A 23,662-nucleotide genomic window follows, 5' to 3' on the forward strand; every position below is an offset into this window, starting at 1 on the left:
TTGTCTTATTCACCTTGTCGGTCATTATTTACTGTTGTCGATGTCTACGTTAAGTTCCTGTGTTACTGTATATGTTCCAGTTTATGTTTTATTATCAAAAGTATCATTTCGTTTATAACCTCAGTCTTCATCTTACCTTCATCCTCCACAACACCCTAACAATCCTCATGTTGTTGTAAACCTGTATGAATCAATTTTTTCTGATAAACACAAAAGAAGATATTTAGATAAATGATGGTAAGCACACAGTTGATGGTACCCATTGAATTCCATCGTATTTGTTTTCCTACTATGATAGTCAATAGTAACAATCAGCTGTGTGCTTACCATTAATTTAAAATATCTTCTAAACAATAGGTTGAATTGACTTGGCAAAACCAAGTTGTTAACTTTCAACTTTTACAGTGCACAGATAAGTAATTTGTGAAAAATACCACAAAAATTCCAAAACAATTTTATTGCGAATTAAAGATCAGAACAAGTCAATGAAAGATAAATGAGTTGCCAATTGCAGTCTAACATTAATCTGATACTTGTAATGATTATCTCTCTTAATGAAATAATAATGTGTTACTTTGTCCTCTTCATTACGTCCATATGAAATCTATCAAACGCATCACAGAAACACAGCGCTGATCAACTATGGCAGCTGACAAAAAACCTGAGAAGTTAAAGGTGCTCTAAGCGAATTGAAGCGTTTTAGACCATAAAACATTTTTTGTTACATACCGGAAACATCTCCTCACTATCTGCTTGCTGCCTGTCTCCTGATCAAACTGTAAAAAAACGCGATCTCTGTAGACAGCCCAGGCTTCACAAACGGCCATATCAACAAATGGCCAAACCTAGCCAGCACAAAACTAAACAAAGTATTCCAGCCAATAAACGACAAGAAGGATTTGGGGGTGGGGGTTGGGCGCGTTCATGAAAGCACGGAAGGGAGGGGGAGGGGGAGGAGTTAGCTACGCTCTGTCTGTTTGAAAACAGTTCAAACATCAACAGGAAGTGACGTCGCACATTATTCGCTTAGAGCGCCTTTAAAACTGAAGAGTGAAGTTGGGCTGTTGGGTGGTGTGTCTCTTATTGCAGGGGTCATGGTTGGATCTGGGATCTTCATGTCTCCTCAATACGTGCTACTTTACACTGGGAGTCCAGGTGCGAGTCTGTTAATATGGGCTGCTAGTGGAGTGTTGGCTATGGCGGCTTCTTTTTGCTATGCTGAACTAGGAACTGTGATTTGTGAATCTGGAGGAGAGTATGTTTACATCTTACGAACTTCGGGCAAAGTTATGGCTTTTATATTTTCATTCACCAATAACTTTGTGGTGAGACCAACTAGCATAACTGCAGTAGCGCTCACCTTTGCCCAAAATGTTCTTGCATCTTTTCATGACGATTGTGCACCACCAATTGTAGCAGTGAAGTGTTTGGCAGCAGCGGGGATTGTGTTGTTGACTGCTATGAACTGCATGAATGTGCGTTCCTCGATGGCAGTCACAGTGTTTTTCACGGCTGTCAAGATTTTGGCGCTGCTGGTGATTCTGATTGGTGGAATAGTTTTACTCATTCAAGGAAACACCTCCAGTAGTCTACAACAGTCCTTCGATGGGACCAAACTGGATGTGAGTGCCATTGCGACAGGATTTTACCAGTGTTTGTGGTCCTATGATGGCTGGAACACCTTAAATAATATTACTGAAGAAATCAAGCATCCTCAGGTAAAGTGATTTCAAGGTCAATGAATCTGTCTGTCTGTCTATCATTCACTGTTTCATTTGGTCACAACTGTAAACAAAGATAGCATTACCAAAGCATATTTTAACAACAATAGGCTGGTTTACATTACAGATTTGTGCAAAACCTTTACAGTATGTTTTTTCTAAATGTCAAAATTCTGGCCATATTACACCGTTTCTATTAACCGATGTTCCAAGAGTTTGCATTACCATGTAATCGATAGGTAAATAGATAAAGCTCGGAATTTAAGCTCGAACCCTAAAATGCCACGTAAATGATGGACAGCAGCCAGAAGAACATCCCCAAAAAAGTGGGAAAAAAGGGGAGCACACTTGCATACTTCAACGAGGAACGATATTAAACGAGTTCAGGCAAATTGACCAGGGGGCCTTCGCATCATCTGACAGGAGCTTTGGTTGAGATGCCCGCAGCATCGGACGGGAAGGCTCCGCCTGCAGTCAAGCGGGGAGGGCTGGTGTGAATGGTGAAATTTTTTTAAAAGCAAAATGAAACGAGGCATTTAAATTAGGTGGGAAGACCCTCGCTGGATCCGATGAGGGCTATAGCTGGGATGCTCATGACATCGAACGGGTAGGTCCCACTTGCAGTCGAACGGAAATGCTCGAGTTTGGTTTAAAAAGCCAAATTTAATTTCACCTACAAATATAACACACTTTCAATAAAGATTAATGTTTCTACAGGTGAAATGCTCCTTTAAGGCATACGGTTAAGGCGCTTAACTGTGAGGACCCTCACAGCATCCAGTGGGAGCTTTAGCTGGTCCCGCCTGCTGTCGAACGAAAATGTAAATGTGTGGTGGGGTCTGCAGCAAATAATTTCTGTATTGAGGCAACCTCCACAAATTTGGTGATATTAAAAAATGATTGAAGTGAAGACAGCGGATTATGAAAGTTAAATGGGGTGTCAGGGCTTGAGCCGCTAGCAGAGGCAACCTGCTAGGAAGCACTTGAAGTTAATGGTCAATGAAAGAAAATAGTACAGACGTGAGAAAAAGTTAATGACACACTGCAAAAAATGACTTTCTTACTTAGTATTGTTGTTTTGTTTTCAGTAGAAATATTTAAAAATTCTTAAATTAAGATGCTTTTTCTTGATGAGCAAAACAACAAAGAAAATAAGTTTTTTAGACATTTTGTGCATAAAACAAGCAAAAAAATCTGCCAATGGGGTAAGCAAAAAAGTCTTGAACATTTCTCTTAAACACTAAATTCAAGAAAAAATCAGATTTTTTGGTCTAAAACCTAGACTTATTTTCGTCGTTTTGCTCATCAAGAAAATACATAGATATTTTTACTTAAAACAACACAAAAATACTACGATTTTTTTCTTGAAAATCAATTTTTGCAGTGTATGTATTTGGCTATGTACGATTTGGCTAATTCGTATGAAGTGATTCATACAAAAACAATTATCATAAAAAAACCGAAATCCTGCCTCACAGGGGCAATTTTTTTTTTACAAAAATGTATGAATGCGGTCATACAAATGAATTCAAATTAGATTGGATCTTGTAGGGTTAACTTAAATGCATATTTCACCATTTAAAATGTAAGTCCCATTTTAAATAAATCATTTACAAGTTGAAGTGTTGTATATTTATTTGAATTAGTGTGAATTTATGTTCATCAGCAGAAGAATGTATGGGAAATGTGAACTAAATGGCCACACTTTATAAAGCATTTCCACTTTGACCTTGACGTCAGTTCAGTAATTATTAACTTGATCAATTGTGAAAGGTGTTACTTTGTTCCGTTCTAAAACGTAGCTTTTAGCTTCCTGTCCATTTCTAATTTGCAAAACAAGAACAAATTTTCTCCACCATGGTAGCTGACAAAAAACCCGAGAAGTTAAAACTGAAGAGTGAAGTTGGGCTGTTGGGTGGTGTGTCTCTCGTTGCAGGAGTCATGGTTGGATCTGGGATCTTCATGTCTCCTCAATACGTACTACTTTACATTGGGAGTCCAGGTGCGAGTCTGTTAATATGGGCTGCTAGTGGACTGTTGGCCATGTTGGCTTCTTTATGCTATGCTGAATTAGGAACTGTGATTCGTGAGTCTGGAGGAGAGTACGTTTACATCTTACGGACTTCGGGCAACCTCATGGCCTTTATGTTTGCTTTCCTCTCCATTGTTGTAGTGAGGCCAACCGGTATGGCAGGAGTGGCACTGAGCTTTGCCCAAAATGCTCTTGCACCTTTTTATGACGATTGTCCACCACCAGATGTGGCGGTGAAGTGTTTGGCAGCAGCAGGAATTGTGACATTGGCTTTAGTGAACTGCCTGAATGTGCGTTCCTCGTTAGCAGTCTCAGTGTTTTTTATGGCCGTCAAGATTTTGGCACTGCTGGTGATTCTGATTGGTGGAATAGTTTCACTCATTCAAGGAAACACCTCCAGTAGTCTACAACAGTCCTTTGATGGGACCAAACTGAGTGTGAGTGCCATTGGGACGGCATTTTACCAGTGTTTGTGGTCCTATGATGGCTGGAACAACTTGAACTCTGTAACTGAAGAGATCAAGCATCCTGGGGTAATTATCATCATTCATTTATAAAAGTGTACTTATATAAATGTTTTACATGTGTTGGCATGGCTGATATGGCCGATTTTATTGACACTTATTGTAGCAGCATCACAGAAAACTCAAGATTGACATGTAAGTTAATACTGTATGAGTAATCCACTTTCTAGCCAAAATAAACTTGAATTTGGTCATATACATTATGTCAAAATAATGTGAGATGCATGATAAATTATCAGGGAAGCAATAGTGATTACAAACTGTTGGTTTCATTTTTTTGGGGTGGGGGCTATTTCAATTTTCACTGACAGCCCAAATTTTGCTTTGTTTCAGCCTAGACAGCTGAGTTTGGACGGCTATTAGAAGTCTTTTAAATGCAATATTGCTTGCTGGGATGAACTGTCACCGTCCCACAGGTGGGATGTTTGGCATTACATATTTAAAACACTCATTTCTTAGTGTAACCTCCTAGGACCTGGTGTGATATGTGGACATCACATTTTTGGTTGTTTGCACTATTATACTTAATTCTGTGTAACTGGAACCTGTTGTTCACAAACGTGGACAATTACACTGCATGTTCAAAGAAAAATATTTGGTTATTATATTTATTGATTCTTCCTAACCCCAAAGAGCTGGAAGAAATCTAAAATGCAAGCCACACCAAAGCTCAGGTCTTAGGAGGTTAAACCGACACTAATCTTGACAAACGATATATTGTTGAAAAGCTCTCAGATTGAGGTTTTCATATCACCATTTGCAAAAAAAGAATGACATAAGTTATTTTTTTAAAAGGCATTGGCCAACAAGTGGGGACAAGGTTTTTTTTACTTATTTATTATTAGATGTCATATAAACCTAAAATAATCTTGACAACCCATATATTGTAGAAAGCTCTACACTGCAAAAAATGATTTTCAAGAAAAAAAAGTATTTTTTTCTTGTTTTCAGTCAAAATATCAAAAAATTCTTAAATTAAGATGCTTTTTCTTGATGAACAAAACGACCCAAGAAAATAAGTCTAGTTTTTAGACCAAAAATATAAAATGTAAGTGATTTTGTGCATAAAACAAGCAAAAAAAATCTGCCAATGGGTTAAGCAAAAAAATCTGAACGTTTTTGTTAAACATTAAATGTAAGAAAAATTCATTGGCAGATTTTTTTGCTTGTTTTATGCACAAAATCACTTAAATTTGATATTTTTGGTCTAAAAACTAAACTTATTTTCTTGGGGTGTTTTGCTCATCAAGAAAAAGCATCTTGATTTAAGAATTTTTAGATATTTTTACTGAAAAACATTTTTCAATTTTTTTTCTTGGAAATATTTTTTTTGCAGTGTAAGAGTGTAGTTTTGAAATTTCAAGGTCATTTGATGATAGAAATTTTGTAATGACAGTCATTTTGTTAAATATCACTCATCCTATAGGAATATATATATGAATTATTATAAATTCATAATTCTAATATCCTATTATAAATCTTCAAAAATCTTGACAGCCTATATATCATTCTAAGAATGTAGTTTTAATAACACAAAACTATTAAATAAGCTAATAAAATGATTATAATATTATTAATAATAATGCAGTGACAGTAATTTTGTAATTTGTGACAAGAGTATGCAGCAAACCGTTGACACCTAGTGGCCTTTGTTGGTAAAGCCACTAAAAGTGTGACAAAACCTCATTATTTGTGATTTTAACTCGAAATTTGGATCAGAACTAGTTGAGGCTTATGGCTTTCTTTTTTGTAGCACTTTGGGTGTACAACATTTTAATTTTTATGTTTTTTAAATATAAAATATACTTAATATTTTATTATTATTTGTATTTTTTTTATAAACTTAAACTGCTATAACATTTTTTTTTTTTCACAACTCACTTCAGTGAACAACTTTAAAGTTTCTTCTTTAAAAAGAGACCAATATTTTGCTTCTAGACAAAAGAAGGCCAGAGTTAAATTCATTTAAAGGTGCACATCACCTTTTCACCCCACACTCAAAAAGGGGTTAAAGGGTTAAATGTAAAACTAATGAAAACAACAAAGTTTAAAGTTCTTTTGTCTGACTTTTATGCACCATTGTATTGCAAAGAGCAGCCTTATGAGGTAAAGATGCAGAAATGCTGGCCTGATCTCACGAGAATTCGTACATATTTTACGAGTTGGCTAATTCGTATCAGTTCATACGAAGTTAATCGTGCAAAATTGTACAATTTTCATGAAAAAAAACGAACCCCTAACCCCGCACCTTACCCTGCACCTAACCCCAACGTCACAGGGTTCAAGGCAAATCAAACCAAAACTGTGGTCGTATGAATTAGTATGAATTAGCCAACTTGTAAAATATGTACGAATTGTTGTGAGATAGCGTTGGAAATGCCGAAAATGAAAATGCATCATAAATTATTTTTATCTGCTTATGCTTATTTTAGTAGAAGGGTATCAACTCATTTGTTGGTCTGTATCAGATTTCTGTGATCATTCTTGAAAAACTTCACTATGTGTTGCAATCTCACACTTATGATTACATAGAAATGTTACTTGGTGATTATTTTATAGATGCTGAAACATCTGTCCTACAACAAAATAAATGTAATATCATGCATCATCTTGTAATTGTGCATCCTGCTCAATACAAATCTTACACATCTTACAATGCTATTTATCAGGTCACACAAACATATGTGCAAGATAACAATCATTTAGTTCATACAGAAGACATTGTGAGGTCATATAAGCAAATTTGCCACTAAATCCTTCGCTGCTCATGTAGTTAATGTTAAACAAGAAATTTGAACTTAGAGCATTTCTCTGTTTTCATTTCATCTTCAATTCGAATAAATTCTAACGCCGACAGTTTTCTCTCACATTTCGGCACCATGAAATGTGCAGAGACCGAAAAGCTGAATCTGAGACGCGAGCTGGGCCTTACCAGCGCCGTATCTATGGTTGCGGGGATCATGATAGGTTCTGGGATTTTTATGTCTCCGCAATTTGTACTGGTTTACGTTGGGAGTCCTGGGACAAGTTTGGTCATCTGGGCAGTTTGTGGTATAATCTGCATCTGCGCTGCTTTCTCATATGCTGAGATGGGCACGATCATCAGAGAATCTGGAGGAGACTATGTATACATCCTGCGTATTTATGGACCATGTCCTGCATTTGTTGTGGCATTTACAACCCTGTTTGTGTTAAAGCCATGTGGGATCGCAGCTATTGCCTTAAGCCTTGCAAAGTATGCCATGGCACCATTTTACCCAGGCTGTACACCTCCCATACTAGTAGTGAAGTGTATAGCCGCCTCGTGCATCTTGATGGTCGCCACTGCCAATATTCTACATGTACAGTTTGCTCTGGCTATTCAGGTTGTTTTTTTGGTGGCCAAACTGGTCGGTCTAATGGTAATAGTTATTGGAGGGATAGTGACACTTGCACAAGGACACTTTGGCAGCCTTAGCAGTGTGGAGACTGCATTTGAAGGCACAAAACTTGGTGTCAGTCCTGTTGGAATGGCATTGTATCAGTGTCTGTGGTCATATGCTGGATGGTACAACTTAAACTGTGTTATTGAAGAAGTGAAAAAGCCTGAGGTAAGATGTCTTCTGCAATGACTACATGCACGGTGGACATAAAAGTGTGGTAGTGAAATCAAGATGATGTCTGTAAAACCCACACAAAAGTGTCATAATCTAATGATGAGATTTGGAGCATCAAAGTTTCATTTCAATCTTTAACATGACCTTACTCAGTCAATATATAAAGGTTATATTTTCACATTATGCAAAAAAAAAACCACAAAAATGACTTTATAGATATGTGTCGCTTAGAACTTCAAAACTCTCTCATTTATAAAGTGATTTTTTTTCTTTAAGGTTAACCTGCCAAGGGCACTGATGATTGCTATTCCCATGGTGACCATTCTTTACCTACTGGTTAACGTCAGTTATCTAGTTGTTATGACACCCACAGAGATGATATCATCTAGTGCAGTAGCTGTTACTTGGGGGTAAGACATTGAGTTTATCATTGCATTATGGTCAAATACAAGTATTGAGATAAATTATACACTGCAAAAAATTATTTTCAAGAAAAAAAATCTTTGTATTTTTGTCTTGTTTTTAGTAAAAGTATCTAAATTTGTTTAAATTAAGATGCTTTTTCTTGATGAGCAAAACGACCCAAGAAAATAAGTCTAGTTTTTAGAACAAAAATATCAAATTTAAGTCATTTTGTGCATAAAACAACCAAAAAAATCTGCCAATGGAGTAAGCAAAATTTCCTTGAATTTTTCTTGAATTTAGTGTTTAAATAAAATTTTCAAGATTTTTCTGCTTACCCCATTGGCAGATTTTATACTACGATTTTTTTTTCTTGAAAATAGTTTTTTGCAGTGTAGTCAACATTTGAAGTGGACCAAAACCTTTCATAAAAATTTTAAACAATACTTTTTGCTTTAGGACTTTACTTCAAATGTTGACTAGTGGCTAGTTTGTATCCATAATTGTATGATCTCAAGTTTGAATAAAGGGTTGTTTTTTATTATAATGTGAAAATAGTTGTATTTTTTTGTGAAAGGAATAAAGTATTAGGAGGATGGGGATGGATAATGTCTGTTGCTGCAGCACTTTCATCTTTTGGATCGCTTAATGGATCTTTCTTCAGCGGTGGACGAGTGTGTTACGTGACGGCAAGAGAGGGACATATGGTAAGAAAAGTGTATTGGAAAAATGAAAATATTAATTGTATTATACATTCTGACATGGGTAGCATTTCCTTGAAATAGATCATTAAAAATGAATGTATTATAATAATTCTCCTTATAGTACTTGGCAGCTTTCATTTCAGTTTCAACTTAAAACCAAACTATCATGCGATCTGTTAATTATTGTCTTACAGCCAGACATTTTGGCCATGGCCCACATGAAACGGCTCACTCCATCTCCGGCCCTTATCTTCACCACTATTATATCCCTCATTGTGCTCATTCCTGGAGACTTCCAGGGCATAATAAACTTCTTCAGGTGTGCAAACTGTCTCAAATATTGACTCCTGAATTGTGTTTCTGGCTACATTACCTACAGAAAAAAAACTGCAAAAAATCATTACTGGATCCATGATAAATATTTGATAAGTCATCTCAATTTGTTTATACATCTAATAATTTCTCCTATTTTGAACATAGTCTTGCTTAATATTATTTTATTTGTATTCTAGTTTTACGGCCTGGTTTTTCTATGGGATTACATTATCAGGACTTCTGTATTTAAAAATCAAGAAACCTGAACTTCCTCGGGCAATTACGGTAAGGCATTTGATTGATCATCGATTTAATAAAGCTCATAACTCTAAAATATTGATCAAATATTTAATAAATGCATATTTGGGTTTTTGACAAGACACCTTTTGTTATCAAATCTTTGTGAGTAAAGGACAAAGTGAAATGCATGGGTACATTCATATAAATCTTTTTAAAAATTCCCTTAAACGGGACATATCAGGAAAATCTGACTTTTTCCATGTTTAAGTGCTATAATTGGGTCCCAGTGCTTCTATCAACCTAGAAAAAGTAAAAAAGATCAACTCAGTAACTTAGTTTTGGTAAACCATTCTCTGCAAGCATGTGAAAAAAATAGGTCATTGAAATTTGTGATGTCAGAAGGGGATAATACTGCCCCTTAATCTGCTCTAACCAACCACGGCACTGCCATTAAGTGCAGAGATCAGCCTATTTGCATTTAAAAGGACACACCCAAAAACCACACATTTTTGCTCAAACCTATAATTATCTATATGATATTTTGAGCTAGAACTTCACATATGTACTCTGGGGACACCAAAGATTTTTTTTGACATCTTAAAAAAGTCTTGTGAAATGTCCCCTTTAATGTAAAGTATTAGCTTAAAGTTGTTTTGACTAACATAGTGTTTCTTTTTCAAGTTTATGATAAACCACTAACTTTGAAGTAGTATTCAACCAATGTCTTTTAAAATTCAGGTACCCATAATTATCCCCATCTTGGTGTTGTTGGCTGCTTGCTTCCTGGTGTTGGCACCCATCATCGATGATCCACAGATTGAGTACCTCTACGTGACCATCTTCATATTGAGTAGCATTTTGATTTACATCCCCTTTATTCACTTTAAGCTGTTCCCAGGCGTTTTAAATAAACTCACAGTCTTCCTTCAACTCTTTCTTGAAGTGGCGCCAACTGACAAAAACCTGTGATGCGTAGGGAACAGGAAAATGCAATGCTTTTCGACTTGTTGAAACTTGTGTCACACCAGGGCACCTTGTAATGTTTGAAAGTGTTATAGGTTGTAAATGTCACCTATTATATGCCTTGTATGCCTTGACTTGCAAATAAGCAGTAAACAAATGAATGAAGCAATAATAGGTATTTATCTTTTAAATCATGTGTCTCTCATGTAACGCATATGTAATTATAAAAGGTCAGATACTGGGAGAGTCATCAGTTTATAAGATTTAACCCCCTATTGCAAAGTAATGTAAAGTTGCCTTAATTGTACTTTAAATAAAATGTAATTAAATAGATTTTGGATCAAATTTTTCAGATCAATTATTTTATACAGTAGAAACTGAAGGGGAAACTTACTGTATAATAATATATAAACATAAGTATTAGGAAGCAAGTGACTTTTTCTCATAAGATTACTTTTATTAAAAAAACTATTTATTTGCTGTCCTGTTATCATAAGCTAAAATAAAATTGTTGAAATATAACTGAAACAATAAAAAGTTGGAGTTGATTCGATGAGTCTGGTTGGTTTTATTTGTCAAATCAGCCATATTGCAGAAAACACGAAGAAATGCATTTGTGAGATTATTGCACAAGTCAAAAAACATGTACATGAAATTAATAGAAGAAACTTTACCTGATAAAAATAAATGAGGTATAATGCAGACCACACAAGCACATGTAATGTTTATGGATGCCATCCTCAAAATATACAATATATCTCAAAATATCTCTGAATATATTTAAATGCTTTGCTTGAACGTGTTCATGTACCTGACATTACAACATTACATTACAAGTATGTGCAAATCTTGTAAATACTCTTTGAAAATGTATCATGGTTTTACTACAGTTAAAAAAAACATTGTAGTAAAATAAAAATAATAGCTTATCAATTCACCAAAAAAAAAAACAAAAAAACATGGTTATTACACTCTTACCACAAATAAACATGGTTAATTTTCTTAAGGATAAATATGACTGATTCATATTTCAGTGTTAATACATTTTAGCCACATCGGTTATAATCATTTATTGGTTTATAATTGTAAAACAATTTTAATTATGTCCTTAGTGGCTTAAATCCCTGGAAAACATCTACAAATGTTTAATAAAAAAAAATACATTTAAAAAAATAATAAACAGTTCTTGCACCAAAGGATTGTGTGTATATTTTACAAGCTGAAAGTATCTATTCCAGAGTCTAGATCTGGAACTATACTTTTAAAACAAGAATTTCTTCATTAATAAAGAAATGAAACAACCAACAATTAAACAACAAACAATTATACTATGCCCTTCTGGGAACAGTTACACGATAACTCAAATGAATCAATGAATCCGTTTTAATGGAATCGTCAAAAGTTTCGTTCAAAGGAATCGATTTGACAAATGATTCCGGATGTAGCCAAATATGGTCTGTGGGTGGATAAATGAACTCACCTTGCTTCCAGCGATAGAAGGTGGGGTTTCTTTTGTAATCAACCTGAACGTGTAGTTACCAGGAAAACTGTGTTAAACTCGTTTTAAGTAAAGGTCGTTTTCCCAAACTCGACTGCTTTTTCAAAACAACAAGTTTTTAAATCAATTAAAATGAAGATATTCTGGAATCCAGCGCTGATTTTAGGTCTGTTCGTGTGGATACCTGCTGTGACGTATTCGGTAAGATCGTATTGTCAGTTAATACAAAATCTTGAAAACAACTGAACCCGGTAGTCTGTCAGTTTGGTTATTAAAATTGCTTATTAAGTTACTATTTACTAACGCCTAAAGTCCACGAGGTGTTTTTCTTTCACACCAGCTTGTTAATGTGTGTGCACGTGTGAACGATACTGTGACTAGGAACTTTTTTTAAACCTGATCTTATTGTAAGGTAACTTATTACACATATTGTTTTTTTAAAGGAGTCTGTCGATGGTTGTTAACACGCCATTATGACTCTCATAGCTGTAGTTTGGCCAATAAAGTGGCAGTCAAAGCCAGATTGTTACAGATTCAGTTACAGCCATGCAAATTATTAAACCACTGGACATCTGTTGTGTTTTTACACTGACATCCTATTGTTTCACCAATCAAACTGTTGAATTAGTTTCCTGAAGGGTAAGGTTGGGTGATTTAAGACTTATATGAAAAATAAGTAAACTATGTATTAACTAGTTTATTTTAAATGATGGTGAAGTGTTAATATGTTTTATAGATATTGTTATGAGGCAATAAAAATATGGCCTCTTTTTGTTTTTACAGTAAATTATAAGAACTAGAATCCCTTTTGTCTACATAATCTTCATAGTATCCTGTTTGATGTGTTTACTAAAGTCTTCCCTCATTAATATTTTGATTAAAAACAAGTCAGGCTTTATGTATTCCTTTCTAAAAATTACAACAAAGCATTAAAAGGTACTCGACTATGAATTGTATGCTTTAATACTTTAGATAAAATGAATTGATAGAAATTATTACTTCAAAAAAAAAACAACATGTAATACTCATTTTAACCTATGGAGGCCGCCATTACGTTTCGCGTTTTGAAATTGATAACGTGTAATGGTTGTTGTGAAAAATTACTAGAGTTTGCTTGCTATAGTAAATACTATGGTATATTCTGTAGTTTTTAATGTGAGAATTTTTTATTTCCCACTCACACATTTTTACCTCACAAATTGCTTTATTTTGATCTTCTTTGATCATTTCATGACGTCATGTATAAAGGGTATGCATTGACGTCACATTTCCACGTGACCACGCCCTGCTGAGTGGCAAACAAAATGGCTGCTTTTCATAGCGGCTCCTGCGAAAATTCCAGTAAAACTGACTATTATCAGCTTAAATTGAATTTAGTTGGACTTGATAGCAGTGGTGGACATAACTTAGTTACATTAGTTACATTTTCCAAGCATCTGTGCTTTATTAGGGTGTTTGTCTTGGGGAAAAATTTTACTTCACTTCATTCAAAGCATATAATCATACTGTGTATTCTTTTATATTGCATATTAAAATTGATTTAATACCTAATTACATTATAATTGTGTACTTTACGTTAATGTACGTAAATATTAAATGTAAAACAAAACTTGTATTTATGAAATGTAATAGAGTAAAAATGATAATAATATGCTTTGTAATGTATGTTTTCCAAAGAAAAACACTGATAAAATACAAATACTTGAAAAAAATAGTTTTAAGTAGAAAGTAAAATACTTAAGTAGTGTCTACCTCTGCTTAATAGCAGCTTATCAACCCACCTGTGGTCTGTGGACGTTGGCATGAACAATCTATTTATTTCTCTTTTTGGTGTTTTCTGGCAGTCTGTAAAACGATAGCTCCGAATTCTTGTTAATTTGTTAGTACAGTCTATCGCACAACAGTTTTTTCCAATTTAGACGCATTTCCCCCATGTTTTCGCTGATTTCACACTGTACACTAATTCTGCTGCTCTGTCTGTAACCACAGTCATTTTCGCCGAAGGTGACGTCACGTGCATATCCTCTATAGTGATGAAAAACAAAATGGCAGCCTCCAACTAAGAATTATATATTTTTTTAATTTATTAAAACAACGATATTTGTACTGTTTTCATTTTCACATTCATATTGCCAATCCCAGCGTTAATCATACATGTGTTTATAACTGGGGTACCTATTAAAGAAACTGAAAATTTCCTGAGATTAATGTGCTGGTTCCAGGATATTCACATACATGGGGTTAGCTATCCATTTAGATGACGGTCTGTTAAGTCTTCATACTTTGTCTTTCTGCATACTTTGTAAATGTAATTGCTTATGCTGACAATCTTTTAAAAACAGATTTGATTGATGTGGCTCCTGATGTGCATGCTGACATACCAAGAGATTAATATCTACAAGTGGTTTTGCTTTAAGGGGTTTTCCCCTGCATTTAAGTCCTAATACAAGCTTAACTGACTTTATTGTTTTCGTGTAAAGGGGCGCGTCAGCTCAGCGCCGCGTCGAGTAGCGTCTAGGACAACTCTGAGGTATCGTACACTGGAAGTGCACATTTAAATAGCGTGAGTTTAGTCGGATAGTGTCTACTTTTTAAACGTTCGCAACCAATGTTAATCCTTAATTATGTTATTTAATGTTAAACTGTGTGAATGGCGCTCTGTGGCGCGACAGGGATTTGAGCAACTTCCTGAGTCGTAGCTGGGCACCGCGGACAGGCGCCACCTGTCGGTGCCAGTGTGCGTATTAGGGCTGTATCGATTAATCGTGCAAATGCGCATTTTCTCTTTCTCTTTTCAACTTTATTCAACTTGTTTTCAGCATTGGCGCGTTTTCAAGCTGACTACACAAGCTTTAATTGCCACACCAAGATGAAACCCCCAAAAATAAAACTGACCAACTGGGCATGGATTCATGGAAGATGCACTTCTCCAACTTAACATAGCCACAGTAACACCTGGCTGTCTACCTTCGGATGATATATTAGATAAATATTTTACTTATAATTATAGGATTGTTGTTTAATTGATTTAAATATTATCACAAACATGATTATAATAACATCTAAAATAAGTTAAATGTGTAAAAGCTTGCATTGACCTAGGAAAAAAGCCCGGAGGTAGCAGCTCAAAAGCAGATTAGTTTATTTTGTTATGCCCGCTGTGGCACATCCGATCTTTGTGTTATTGTGTATGTTTAGGCCAGACAGGTTTGGAGCTACTGTATCCAAGGTTGTGCTGTTGTTTGTTGATGGTATATGATTTCATTAACCAATGTTAACAGTTCAATCAATCATGCAGCAATAACATGATGTGAGAGATTCTTTCTTTGTTTTAATCATTTAGTTACCGTATTGTTAATCACAGTGCTGTTATATTTCTAAAAACATTAGTACTGAGGACTCAACCATTGTCGTTGATCATTGGATTAATGCCCATTGTGAGAGTAAATTTGTTAATGGTAGACTGATACCACACCCAGTGTGCTGTTTGTTTTGGCTTGGCTTAACTAACGTTGCGTCTACAGATGAGCATTGTGTCATCTCGTTCCCAGGCTGTTTACTTATGATCGTAAAATTCCTTAATGTTCCACAATTTGTATTCATTTTGGTAAATTATTCCTTTGGTTTTATCGAAAATTTTGCTAACTTTCCATGGTTACATTGCATACTTGAGGACAGATTGGAAATGTATGGTATGGAACGCTCGACTGAAATTTTGATATGATCTGCTGTAATTTATAAATTTGGGCACATTCTGTACGACATCAAGTCTTTTATTGAGTAACAAAACATAAATCTTGATTTATTTTAAAGATGCACCGATATGAATTTTGTCCACGGTACAATTATTCAGACTGATGCCTGATGATGATACCGATATTTAAGTGGTTTTATTAACTAAACTCTGACAATTAAATTTTCTAAAATGTTATTCATTCATAATGACCATTAATATTGAACATTAAATTTGTGATGTTTACATTTTCTACACACGGAGCTCAAATTCGTTGCATTTTCCTGTTCTCTTTTGATTGACAGGATATATAGTACATTAAACTTTCGGCCGATACCAATTATTGGCTGATATATCGGTGCATCTCTTTAAAAAATATTTTTTTTTATGTTGCTTTGCTTTTTTGAAGCATGACCAAACCTTTAATGTCATTGAATTATTTTAAGGTTCTCCTAAATTTGCTACAACTTCATTTGCTATGTCATTATCGTACCAATATATTAGGGCTGCAAAATATATCAAAATACTGCAAAATAGTCATATTGCAATGGTTTGCAATATTTTTTTTTTAATATAGTTTAATATAAAAAATGATGTATAGTTTTAGGTCATTGCCCATAGCAGAAACACTGGTGCGAGAGTGATGCTTTCTTTTTCAAAAAGGAAATGTGAAACATGCATGTTGGTTATATAATTTTGTTTTTAAATATATTTTAATGTAAATTTACAGGAAACTTTCCGCCCATTTGCAACCCTAACCTCAATATATCCCGATCTGGAAATCAAGCAGCAGCAGCTTTCGCAGTAAATCGACTACACTAAGATATTTGCATTTCTGACCAAATATCAGTTTTCACTGCAGAGCCTAATTCTCTATTACTGGCATTGACATTCATGGAGATTTAACAAATTTATTTGTTCTATTAGAAGGACATTTAAGTAGTTTTTACAAACATACCTAGCAAAGAACAATACTGGTGTGCATCTTGGGACAAAACAGTGGCACTGCTATATGTCAAGATGTGCAAGATGTTTTAAATTAAGGCATCTTAAACATGCATTTTAATCTGGGACTAGGATAAATCCTGTGTGGGAAAACACCCCTATATGTTTTAGTAATATGGTTCAAGGTTTCTCTCTTTTTCCCTCAACAGTATTCTTCACAAGCACCTGAGGATCAGGACACATCAGGAGATGATTATGATGATGAGTCCTCAGGGTCAGGAATGGCAGTATACGGTAACCATGATACCCTAAACTGTACCTCTCTAATTCAAATTCCCATCTTTAAATTTTACTTCCTTAATACAGTTTAACGCTTTAATGACAATAATATATGTTTTACAACCACATTAGTACCACCTCTCAGGTTTTTCGATCCTGTGATGCCTAAAGTGCAGACTACGAAAGTGCCAGTTACCAATGCTTCACATTCAACCTTGCCGACCACAATCATTTCCTCGGTGGATGTTGTTGTTATCGAGAAAGAAACTACAACTGTTAGTCTTGTGGATCCAGAAACGACAACCATTTTGATCGAGAAAGGCTTTGTACCTGTTGTAGCAGAGGACTACACTACAAAAGCAGTTGTTAAAGAAGACAACAAACCCACAGTTTCAGTGCAGGTCATTGATAAAAAAACAACTGTTCCTCATATGGAGACAGCGCCTGTGCAGACCACAACCATTTCCTCGGTGGATGTTGTTGTTATCGAGAAAGAAACTACAACTGTTAGTCTTGTGGATCCAGAAACAACAACCATTTTGATCGAGAAAGGCTTTGTACCTGTTGTAGCAGAGGACTACACTACAAAAGCAGACAACAGACCCACAGTTTCAGTAAAGGTCATTGATAAAAGAACAACTGTTCCTCATATGGAGACCGTGCCTGGGCAGACGACAAAAAAAGCTGTGGTTGTGACACATCCTGAACCTAAAGCGACTGCAAAGACCACCACTGTTCTTATGACTACAGCAAGTAGAAATTACAATCCCATCTTCGAAGATCCTGTTATTACAGAAGACATTAATACGAGCTTAGATTCAGAGAAAGTAAGTAGAACTGGTTTCATCTTATCTATACACTTTCATGGAATTTGTTTTGTTTTTGTTGTTTTTTCTCAGTTTGGAAGACAATAATGTTTTTGTTTGGGGATCTTTTCTTAAACAAAAGCTTTTCTTTTTTCAGGATTCTGACTTTGTTATCGACAAGGAAACAATTAAAACTAGAAAAGGTGTAAATGAACATGGAGCAATGGGTGCTTCTTCAGGGAATGACAGCTTTCTGGAGAGAAAAGAAGTTCTTGCATGTGAGTTTATGCGCAGATGTGTGCATTACCCCTGTCATTTCATATTTAGTGATTTTGTTTGCCATTTAATTTATTGTTAACTTTTCCAAGGTTTTATCATAATTTATAAACGTAATGCATCGCACATAGAAAATTAAAAAACACTTGCAAGATTTTACAACTTGCAGTTAATTTTAGAAAAAATCTTATTTGACCATGAGAATGAAGTTGTAATATTTTAAAATAAGAATAAAATTATTATATTTCCAGAATAAAGTTAACTTGAATATCAAGACCTTGCAATACGAGAATAAAGTCGTAATATTTTAAAATAACAAGAATAAAGTAGTGATGCACCGATGTATCGGCCGCCGATATTAATCGGCCGATTTTTGATGAATTTGAAACCATCGGCATATCGGTCATAGCACGAGAAAGGCAGATAGCGATTGTTTATTAATTAACTGCATAAAGAAATTCATTATATGTAAAAAATGGTTAATGTTGTTAATAAAATAAATGCTGAATAGCTAAAACCACCTTTGAAGGTTGTCAAGCTGTCTTATTATATTTGTTTTAGCTTAATTTTTTGTTTTAGCTTAATTAATTAAAATAATTTGATGCAGAAATAAACTAGCTAATAGACCAATATAGTATTGTATACAAATGTTTAATATCGGCATCGGCCAGAAGTTGTCTGTTTAAATCGGTATCGGTATCAGCCCAAAAAATCCTATCGGTGCATCCCTAGAATAAAGTAATTATATTTCAAGAATAAAGTCAACATTACAAAATCAAGATGTAGCATTATGAGAATAAAGTTGTAATATTTTAAAATAACAAGAATAAAGTTATTATATTTCAAGAATAAAGTCAACATTATGAATATCAAGATGTAGCATTATGAGAATAATGTCGTAATATTTTAAAATAATAAAAATAAAGTTATTTTATTTAAAAAATAAAGTCAACATTACGAAAATCAAGACGTAGCAATACGAGAATAAAGTCGTAATATTTTTAAAATACAAGAATAAAGTTAGTATATTTCAAGAATAAAGTCAACAGTACAAAAATCAAGACGGAGCATTATGACAAAAAAGTTGTAATATTTCAAAATAATGAGATATAGTTATTATCTTTCAAGAATAATGAGAATAAAGTAGCAATACAAGATTAAAGTCGTAATGCTGTGAGAATAAAGCTGTAATTTGTACATTAATGTGTATATGACTTTGAAATATTACGACTTCATTCTTGTAATTTTATTTATTTGGACTTTTTGATGTTTTTAGTTAAATTTCTAGAATTCTCTTCTGGTTGCATCTGCACATTATTTCATCAGTAAATGGTTTTGTTTGTGTTTCTTTTTTAACACTTTCTTTTTTCACTAATTTTAAAAGGACCTTTATTATATACGACATTTAAAAGGACATTTAATTACAATTGTTTTATTAATCAACACTGATTTAATTTCAAACCCATGCTGTTTTTGTCAGTGGAATACAAAATTTGATTTTGATTTTATTTAAAAACCTTTATACAGCTCAATGACAGTCAAAGTGCCTTATCTGCCAAGATTAAAAAAGTCCCTCAAAACTAAAACATTTAAGTTCTTTAAAGCCTTACAATAGTTTTTTAAGAACAGACTTTAAGTCATCATTCAATGAAAATATTTAAAACAATTTAAACCGAATGCAAATTCAAACTTTGAGATGTCCACCAAGATGTTTTATTCTGAGATTTCAGTCTGTTCCTTACCCAAAGCTACTGTAATACTTGGGTCGACTATTAAAACATAAGATCTGCCTAAAAATTAATAACATTTTCACATTTATGTTCCTCAGAAATAAAATACCCAGCATACGGGCGAGGGCTAGTAAATTTTCTTTTTTTTGCCGAACCTTAGCATAATCACTTTTAGCTAAATAAAATATCTAAATAATTTCTTTATTTTTTTATCCTCAGGTGTCATAGCCGGTGGTGTGGTGGGTCTTCTCTTTTCTGTCATGCTGGTTGGCCTAATGGTTTACAGAATGAAGAAAAAGGATGAGGGGAGCTATGCGTTACAAGATATGCCACAACCTTATGTCTACCAAAAAGCTCCGAAACAGGAAGAATTCTTTGCATAAAAGACTTAAAGACACTCGTCTTCACAGAGTAGGCTGCTTTTCTTTGGTCTATCTTTTTAAAATGTTTTTATACACTCAAAACACAGCATTTATATATCTTAAGTGTGTGTATGTAACGTGTTGTGTATGTTGTTAATACACCTGTTGTTTTTCAATAATGAATTTATGCAGAATTGTCATCTATCAAACATCTTATTGGCTTTGTGTTTAGTGTCAAATTACTGCTGGTTCGAGAAAATGTGAAGTAGTAAGGTTTTTGTTTTGTACTAATCTGCTTCCAGTCGTTAAGTTGTTTCTTTCAATTCCTTTGATGTTCAAGTTTTTAGGTCTTGGGATTTTTTTTAAATGGCTTTGAATTTCTACATTGTTTCTTTTATAAGGTTTTTTTAAGAGCACAAGTAAGGCTGTGTAAAGATTTTTTTTATGCTGCTATATAGGACAATCGGGTATATTTTTGTTAAACAAATTTCTATTTATTAACCGCAGTGGAAGTTCAGTATTACTTAAATGTTCACATGCCAGTCACTAGTAGAAGGATCACAAACATATTGTACAGTAGCATTGGTTGATATCAGCAATGCATGCAAATTTACTTGGAAGTCCCATGTTTAGCTTGTATTTGCCCTGCTATTAAAACACTCTTACAGTCAGTATGCATGCTGCTTGCTGTCTGCCTGTACGAAGGGTTTACAGCATTAAACATTAGTTTCAAACCCAAACTTTAAGTGATTCGTAGTGACTGAGCACACTTCCAACATGTACTTACTTGTACATTACAACTAGACGAAGTTGTAAAAATGACGTCGTTCCCTTTTGAACATCCACTGCTATAAACTCCAGGTTCAAAGTCCACTAAGGAGAAACCAACTACACGCTGTTGTAAACTTTCAAAAAGGACTTCCTTTATTCTTGTAAATATTTTTTTATACTAAAATGTAATCATTTCAATCCAAAATAAAATGCAGCGGAAGCCAGTGAACTCTGGAAAGTGTACAGAAAGCAAGATTAAACTTTATTTTATGGTTTTATTACAAAAATACAGAATATATATGTTAATGTGTCTCTGTGTGTAAATGAATATTTGTTTTATGCATGACAGCTCAACACATCAAACATTCATAACGCAGCAAACATTTACCGTCCAATCTTCTTGCTTGTGCAAATACAGATTTTTTTTTCTTAAAATTTTAAAAGCGTGATATGGTAAAGGTAAATCACACAAAATAATGATTAATCATATGGTTTTCTTCTGTTTATAGTCCTGGTTTCACAGACAAGGCTTATGTTTAGTCTGAAACTAAAATGCTCGTTTGAGCTGAAAACAACTTATGCCATTGTTTTGTCTTATGATGCACAACAGTAAGGGCACTTTTATAAAGCTACTTAAATGTCTAAAAATCCTATTTTAACTAAAGTTTAGTCCTGGCTTAACCTAAGCCCCGTCTGTAAAACCAGGCCAACATGTTGTTTATTCATAAAAATAAAGTATTGCAAAATCTTTACTTTAGGCAGAGCCTAAAAGTTTGAAACACTGGTAGTTTTTACAAATGTGCCTTACAAAAAATAATACTGGTTTGAATCTTGAGACAAAACAATGGCACGGATATATGTTAAGATGTGTCAGGTCAAGGTGTTTTTGAATTAAGGCAAATCAAACAGACATTTTAGTCTGGGACCAGGATAAGCCCTGTCTGTGAAACTATTATTCTGTATATTTAAAGTGATGATTCTTTTGGCATCAGTCCTTCACCCCAACTCCTTAATTCTCAATAAGATTATTTTATTACATTTCATAGGTGTGCAATAATTAAGCTTCTACCTTAAGGTCAGCAATTCAAATTATTTCATCACTATTTCTGTTAAGACTTGTTGGACAGGTAAACTCATGAACTATTATTTTCTGTGTAGCATGTTTAAACTGAATGTCTTTTTATATTACAAATTATAATAGCTTCTTAAGTATTTAAGTATACAGTATTGAAAAATGAAAACTTTTGCTTAATATGCATGATGGCAATTTATCCAAAACCCAATGCTTCCATGTTTTCATATTCTGATCTCTAAACACCAAATGGAGTAAAACAAATCCTAGATTTTATGCAATGTATAAATCCCTGCCACACATTAAAATCAAGTCTACAATCAGGTTGTGTATATTCTCTTCTCTTTTGCTATGGAGTTTGGAGTTGGTGTCTTTCTGCACTCGTAACAACCCCGAGTGACTCAAGGTTACTTGTGTAAATATGTAATTACACACAAAAATTAAACGATTTACAGAACACAGCTTGTATTTGTCATGAGCGTGTCATGTTCCTCTAAAAAGCCTATCCCTCTTTAGTCATGCTTATTCATTCTGCGGGAAGCAATCCTTCCATACACGTAAATGACAAGAAGGGACTTGACAGTGGCACTCAGAGTAAACTGAAGATTTGTATTAGTCACACTTCAATCTGACATGCTGAAACACCAAACCCCTAACATGTGACTCATTTAATACCAGACACCTTCATCAGCATGTGAGCTGCTGCTTTCAGCTTTCATTTTTTATTGAATTTTGAACATTCAGAATTACACAAATGGGCAAGTCTACATGACATCACAGATTTTCACATACTGTCAAAAAATTAAATAAAAATAAAAAGGCACACAAACATATAGATTAAATTCATTTAAAAGAAAAAACAATTTTCTTGGCTTTTTTGTTTTTTACAAACATTATAGATTCTAAATATACTTTAAAGGTTGTTTAAAAATGAGCACAATTGGGTTCTGAGTTACTCCATTTGACCCGGTGAATATAATATTTCCCAAATAGAAAAAAAATCAACAACAAACGTTTTTTCTATGGAAAAAAAAGACACATTCATTTGAATGCAGTACATCTGAAAATAAATTTAAGTTTAGATTGCAATTTAATTTAACACTTAAAAACTGTGACATACCAAAAGAAGGAAGAGCAAGGACATTCATAAAATACATGCTTTTTGGTGTGTAATATATTTATAATTCAATAATTTAAGAGGTATTTTGTTTACATCAAAACTACATTTAAGAAAAAAATTAATACCACCAAGTTGTTCAAATAAATAGTTCGGGAAGATGTTATATACAACAATTATTTTTAACCAATCTTTTTAGCTAGTTTATTTTAATGTTGCAATACAAAGTTGTGAAATCCACCACATTCAAACCTCCCTGATCCTGTGGATTGCATATTATACTTTTCTTTAAATAATGAGGTTTGTTTTTCCAAATTAAATCATATAACAACCTGTCAAACTCTTTTGTAAATGTCTTGGGTACAAATATATGGAGTTATATATGCTGACCTTGATAAACCTTCAGATTAAGATAATAAAATACGACCATAAATGGAAAAATCTCTTTGTAACCAGGAGTTAAACTTTCTTTTTGTACTAGTGTGTATGGGATCAAAATTAAGAGGATGATGTGACTCACCTTTACAAAGTTTTATACCAAGGTATGTGACTACCTCTTAAACAGGGAGCATGCGA

At 34.0% G+C, this 23,662-nt stretch overlaps 2 protein-coding genes across 2 annotated transcripts; both read left to right on the forward strand.

Annotated features, from left to right (window-relative positions):
• Positions 1-3,572: 3,572 nt before the first annotated feature.
• On the forward strand, positions 3,573-10,933 carry LOC135749065 (b(0,+)-type amino acid transporter 1-like). The gene is made up of 6 exons (XM_065267458.2): positions 3,573-4,286; positions 8,150-8,283; positions 8,853-8,982; positions 9,174-9,298; positions 9,492-9,579; positions 10,273-10,933. The coding sequence occupies exons 1-6, from the start codon at positions 3,579-3,581 to the stop codon at positions 10,501-10,503; spliced, it is 1,416 nt and encodes a 471-aa protein (XP_065123530.1). The 5' UTR covers positions 3,573-3,578; the 3' UTR covers positions 10,504-10,933.
• A 1,046-nt stretch (positions 10,934-11,979) lies between these two features.
• Positions 11,980-22,290, forward strand: LOC135777895 (uncharacterized). Its single transcript, XM_065288166.2, has 5 exons — positions 11,980-12,196; positions 16,883-16,967; positions 17,085-17,779; positions 17,916-18,036; positions 19,984-22,290. Exons 1-5 carry the CDS (start codon positions 12,128-12,130, stop codon positions 20,145-20,147), a joined length of 1,134 nt encoding a protein of 377 aa, XP_065144238.2. The 5' UTR covers positions 11,980-12,127; the 3' UTR covers positions 20,148-22,290.
• Positions 22,291-23,662: the final 1,372 nt, after the last annotated feature.

The sequence above is a fragment of the Paramisgurnus dabryanus genome, chromosome 17 (assembly GCF_030506205.2).
Source record: "Paramisgurnus dabryanus chromosome 17, PD_genome_1.1, whole genome shotgun sequence".
NCBI classification, from domain to species: Eukaryota; Metazoa; Chordata; class Actinopteri; order Cypriniformes; family Cobitidae; genus Paramisgurnus; species Paramisgurnus dabryanus.

Excerpts from the sequence above, each read along its gene's own strand:
- LOC135749065 (XM_065267458.2), top strand. The coding sequence starts at position 3,579 with ATGGTAGCTGACAAAAAACCCGAGAAGTTAAAACTGAAGAGTGAAGTT. Across the intron at positions 8,284-8,852 it reads GCAGTAGCTGTTACTTGGGG|GAATAAAGTATTAGGAGGAT; the intron begins GTAAGACATTGA and ends TTTTTGTGAAAG. Across the intron at positions 8,983-9,173 it reads CGGCAAGAGAGGGACATATG|CCAGACATTTTGGCCATGGC; the intron begins GTAAGAAAAGTG and ends ATTGTCTTACAG.
- LOC135777895 (XM_065288166.2), top strand. The coding sequence starts at position 12,128 with ATGAAGATATTCTGGAATCCAGCGCTGATTTTAGGTCTGTTCGTGTGG. Across the intron at positions 16,968-17,084 it reads GTCAGGAATGGCAGTATACG|TACCACCTCTCAGGTTTTTC; the intron begins GTAACCATGATA and ends CAACCACATTAG. Across the intron at positions 17,780-17,915 it reads CGAGCTTAGATTCAGAGAAA|GATTCTGACTTTGTTATCGA; the intron begins GTAAGTAGAACT and ends TTCTTTTTTCAG.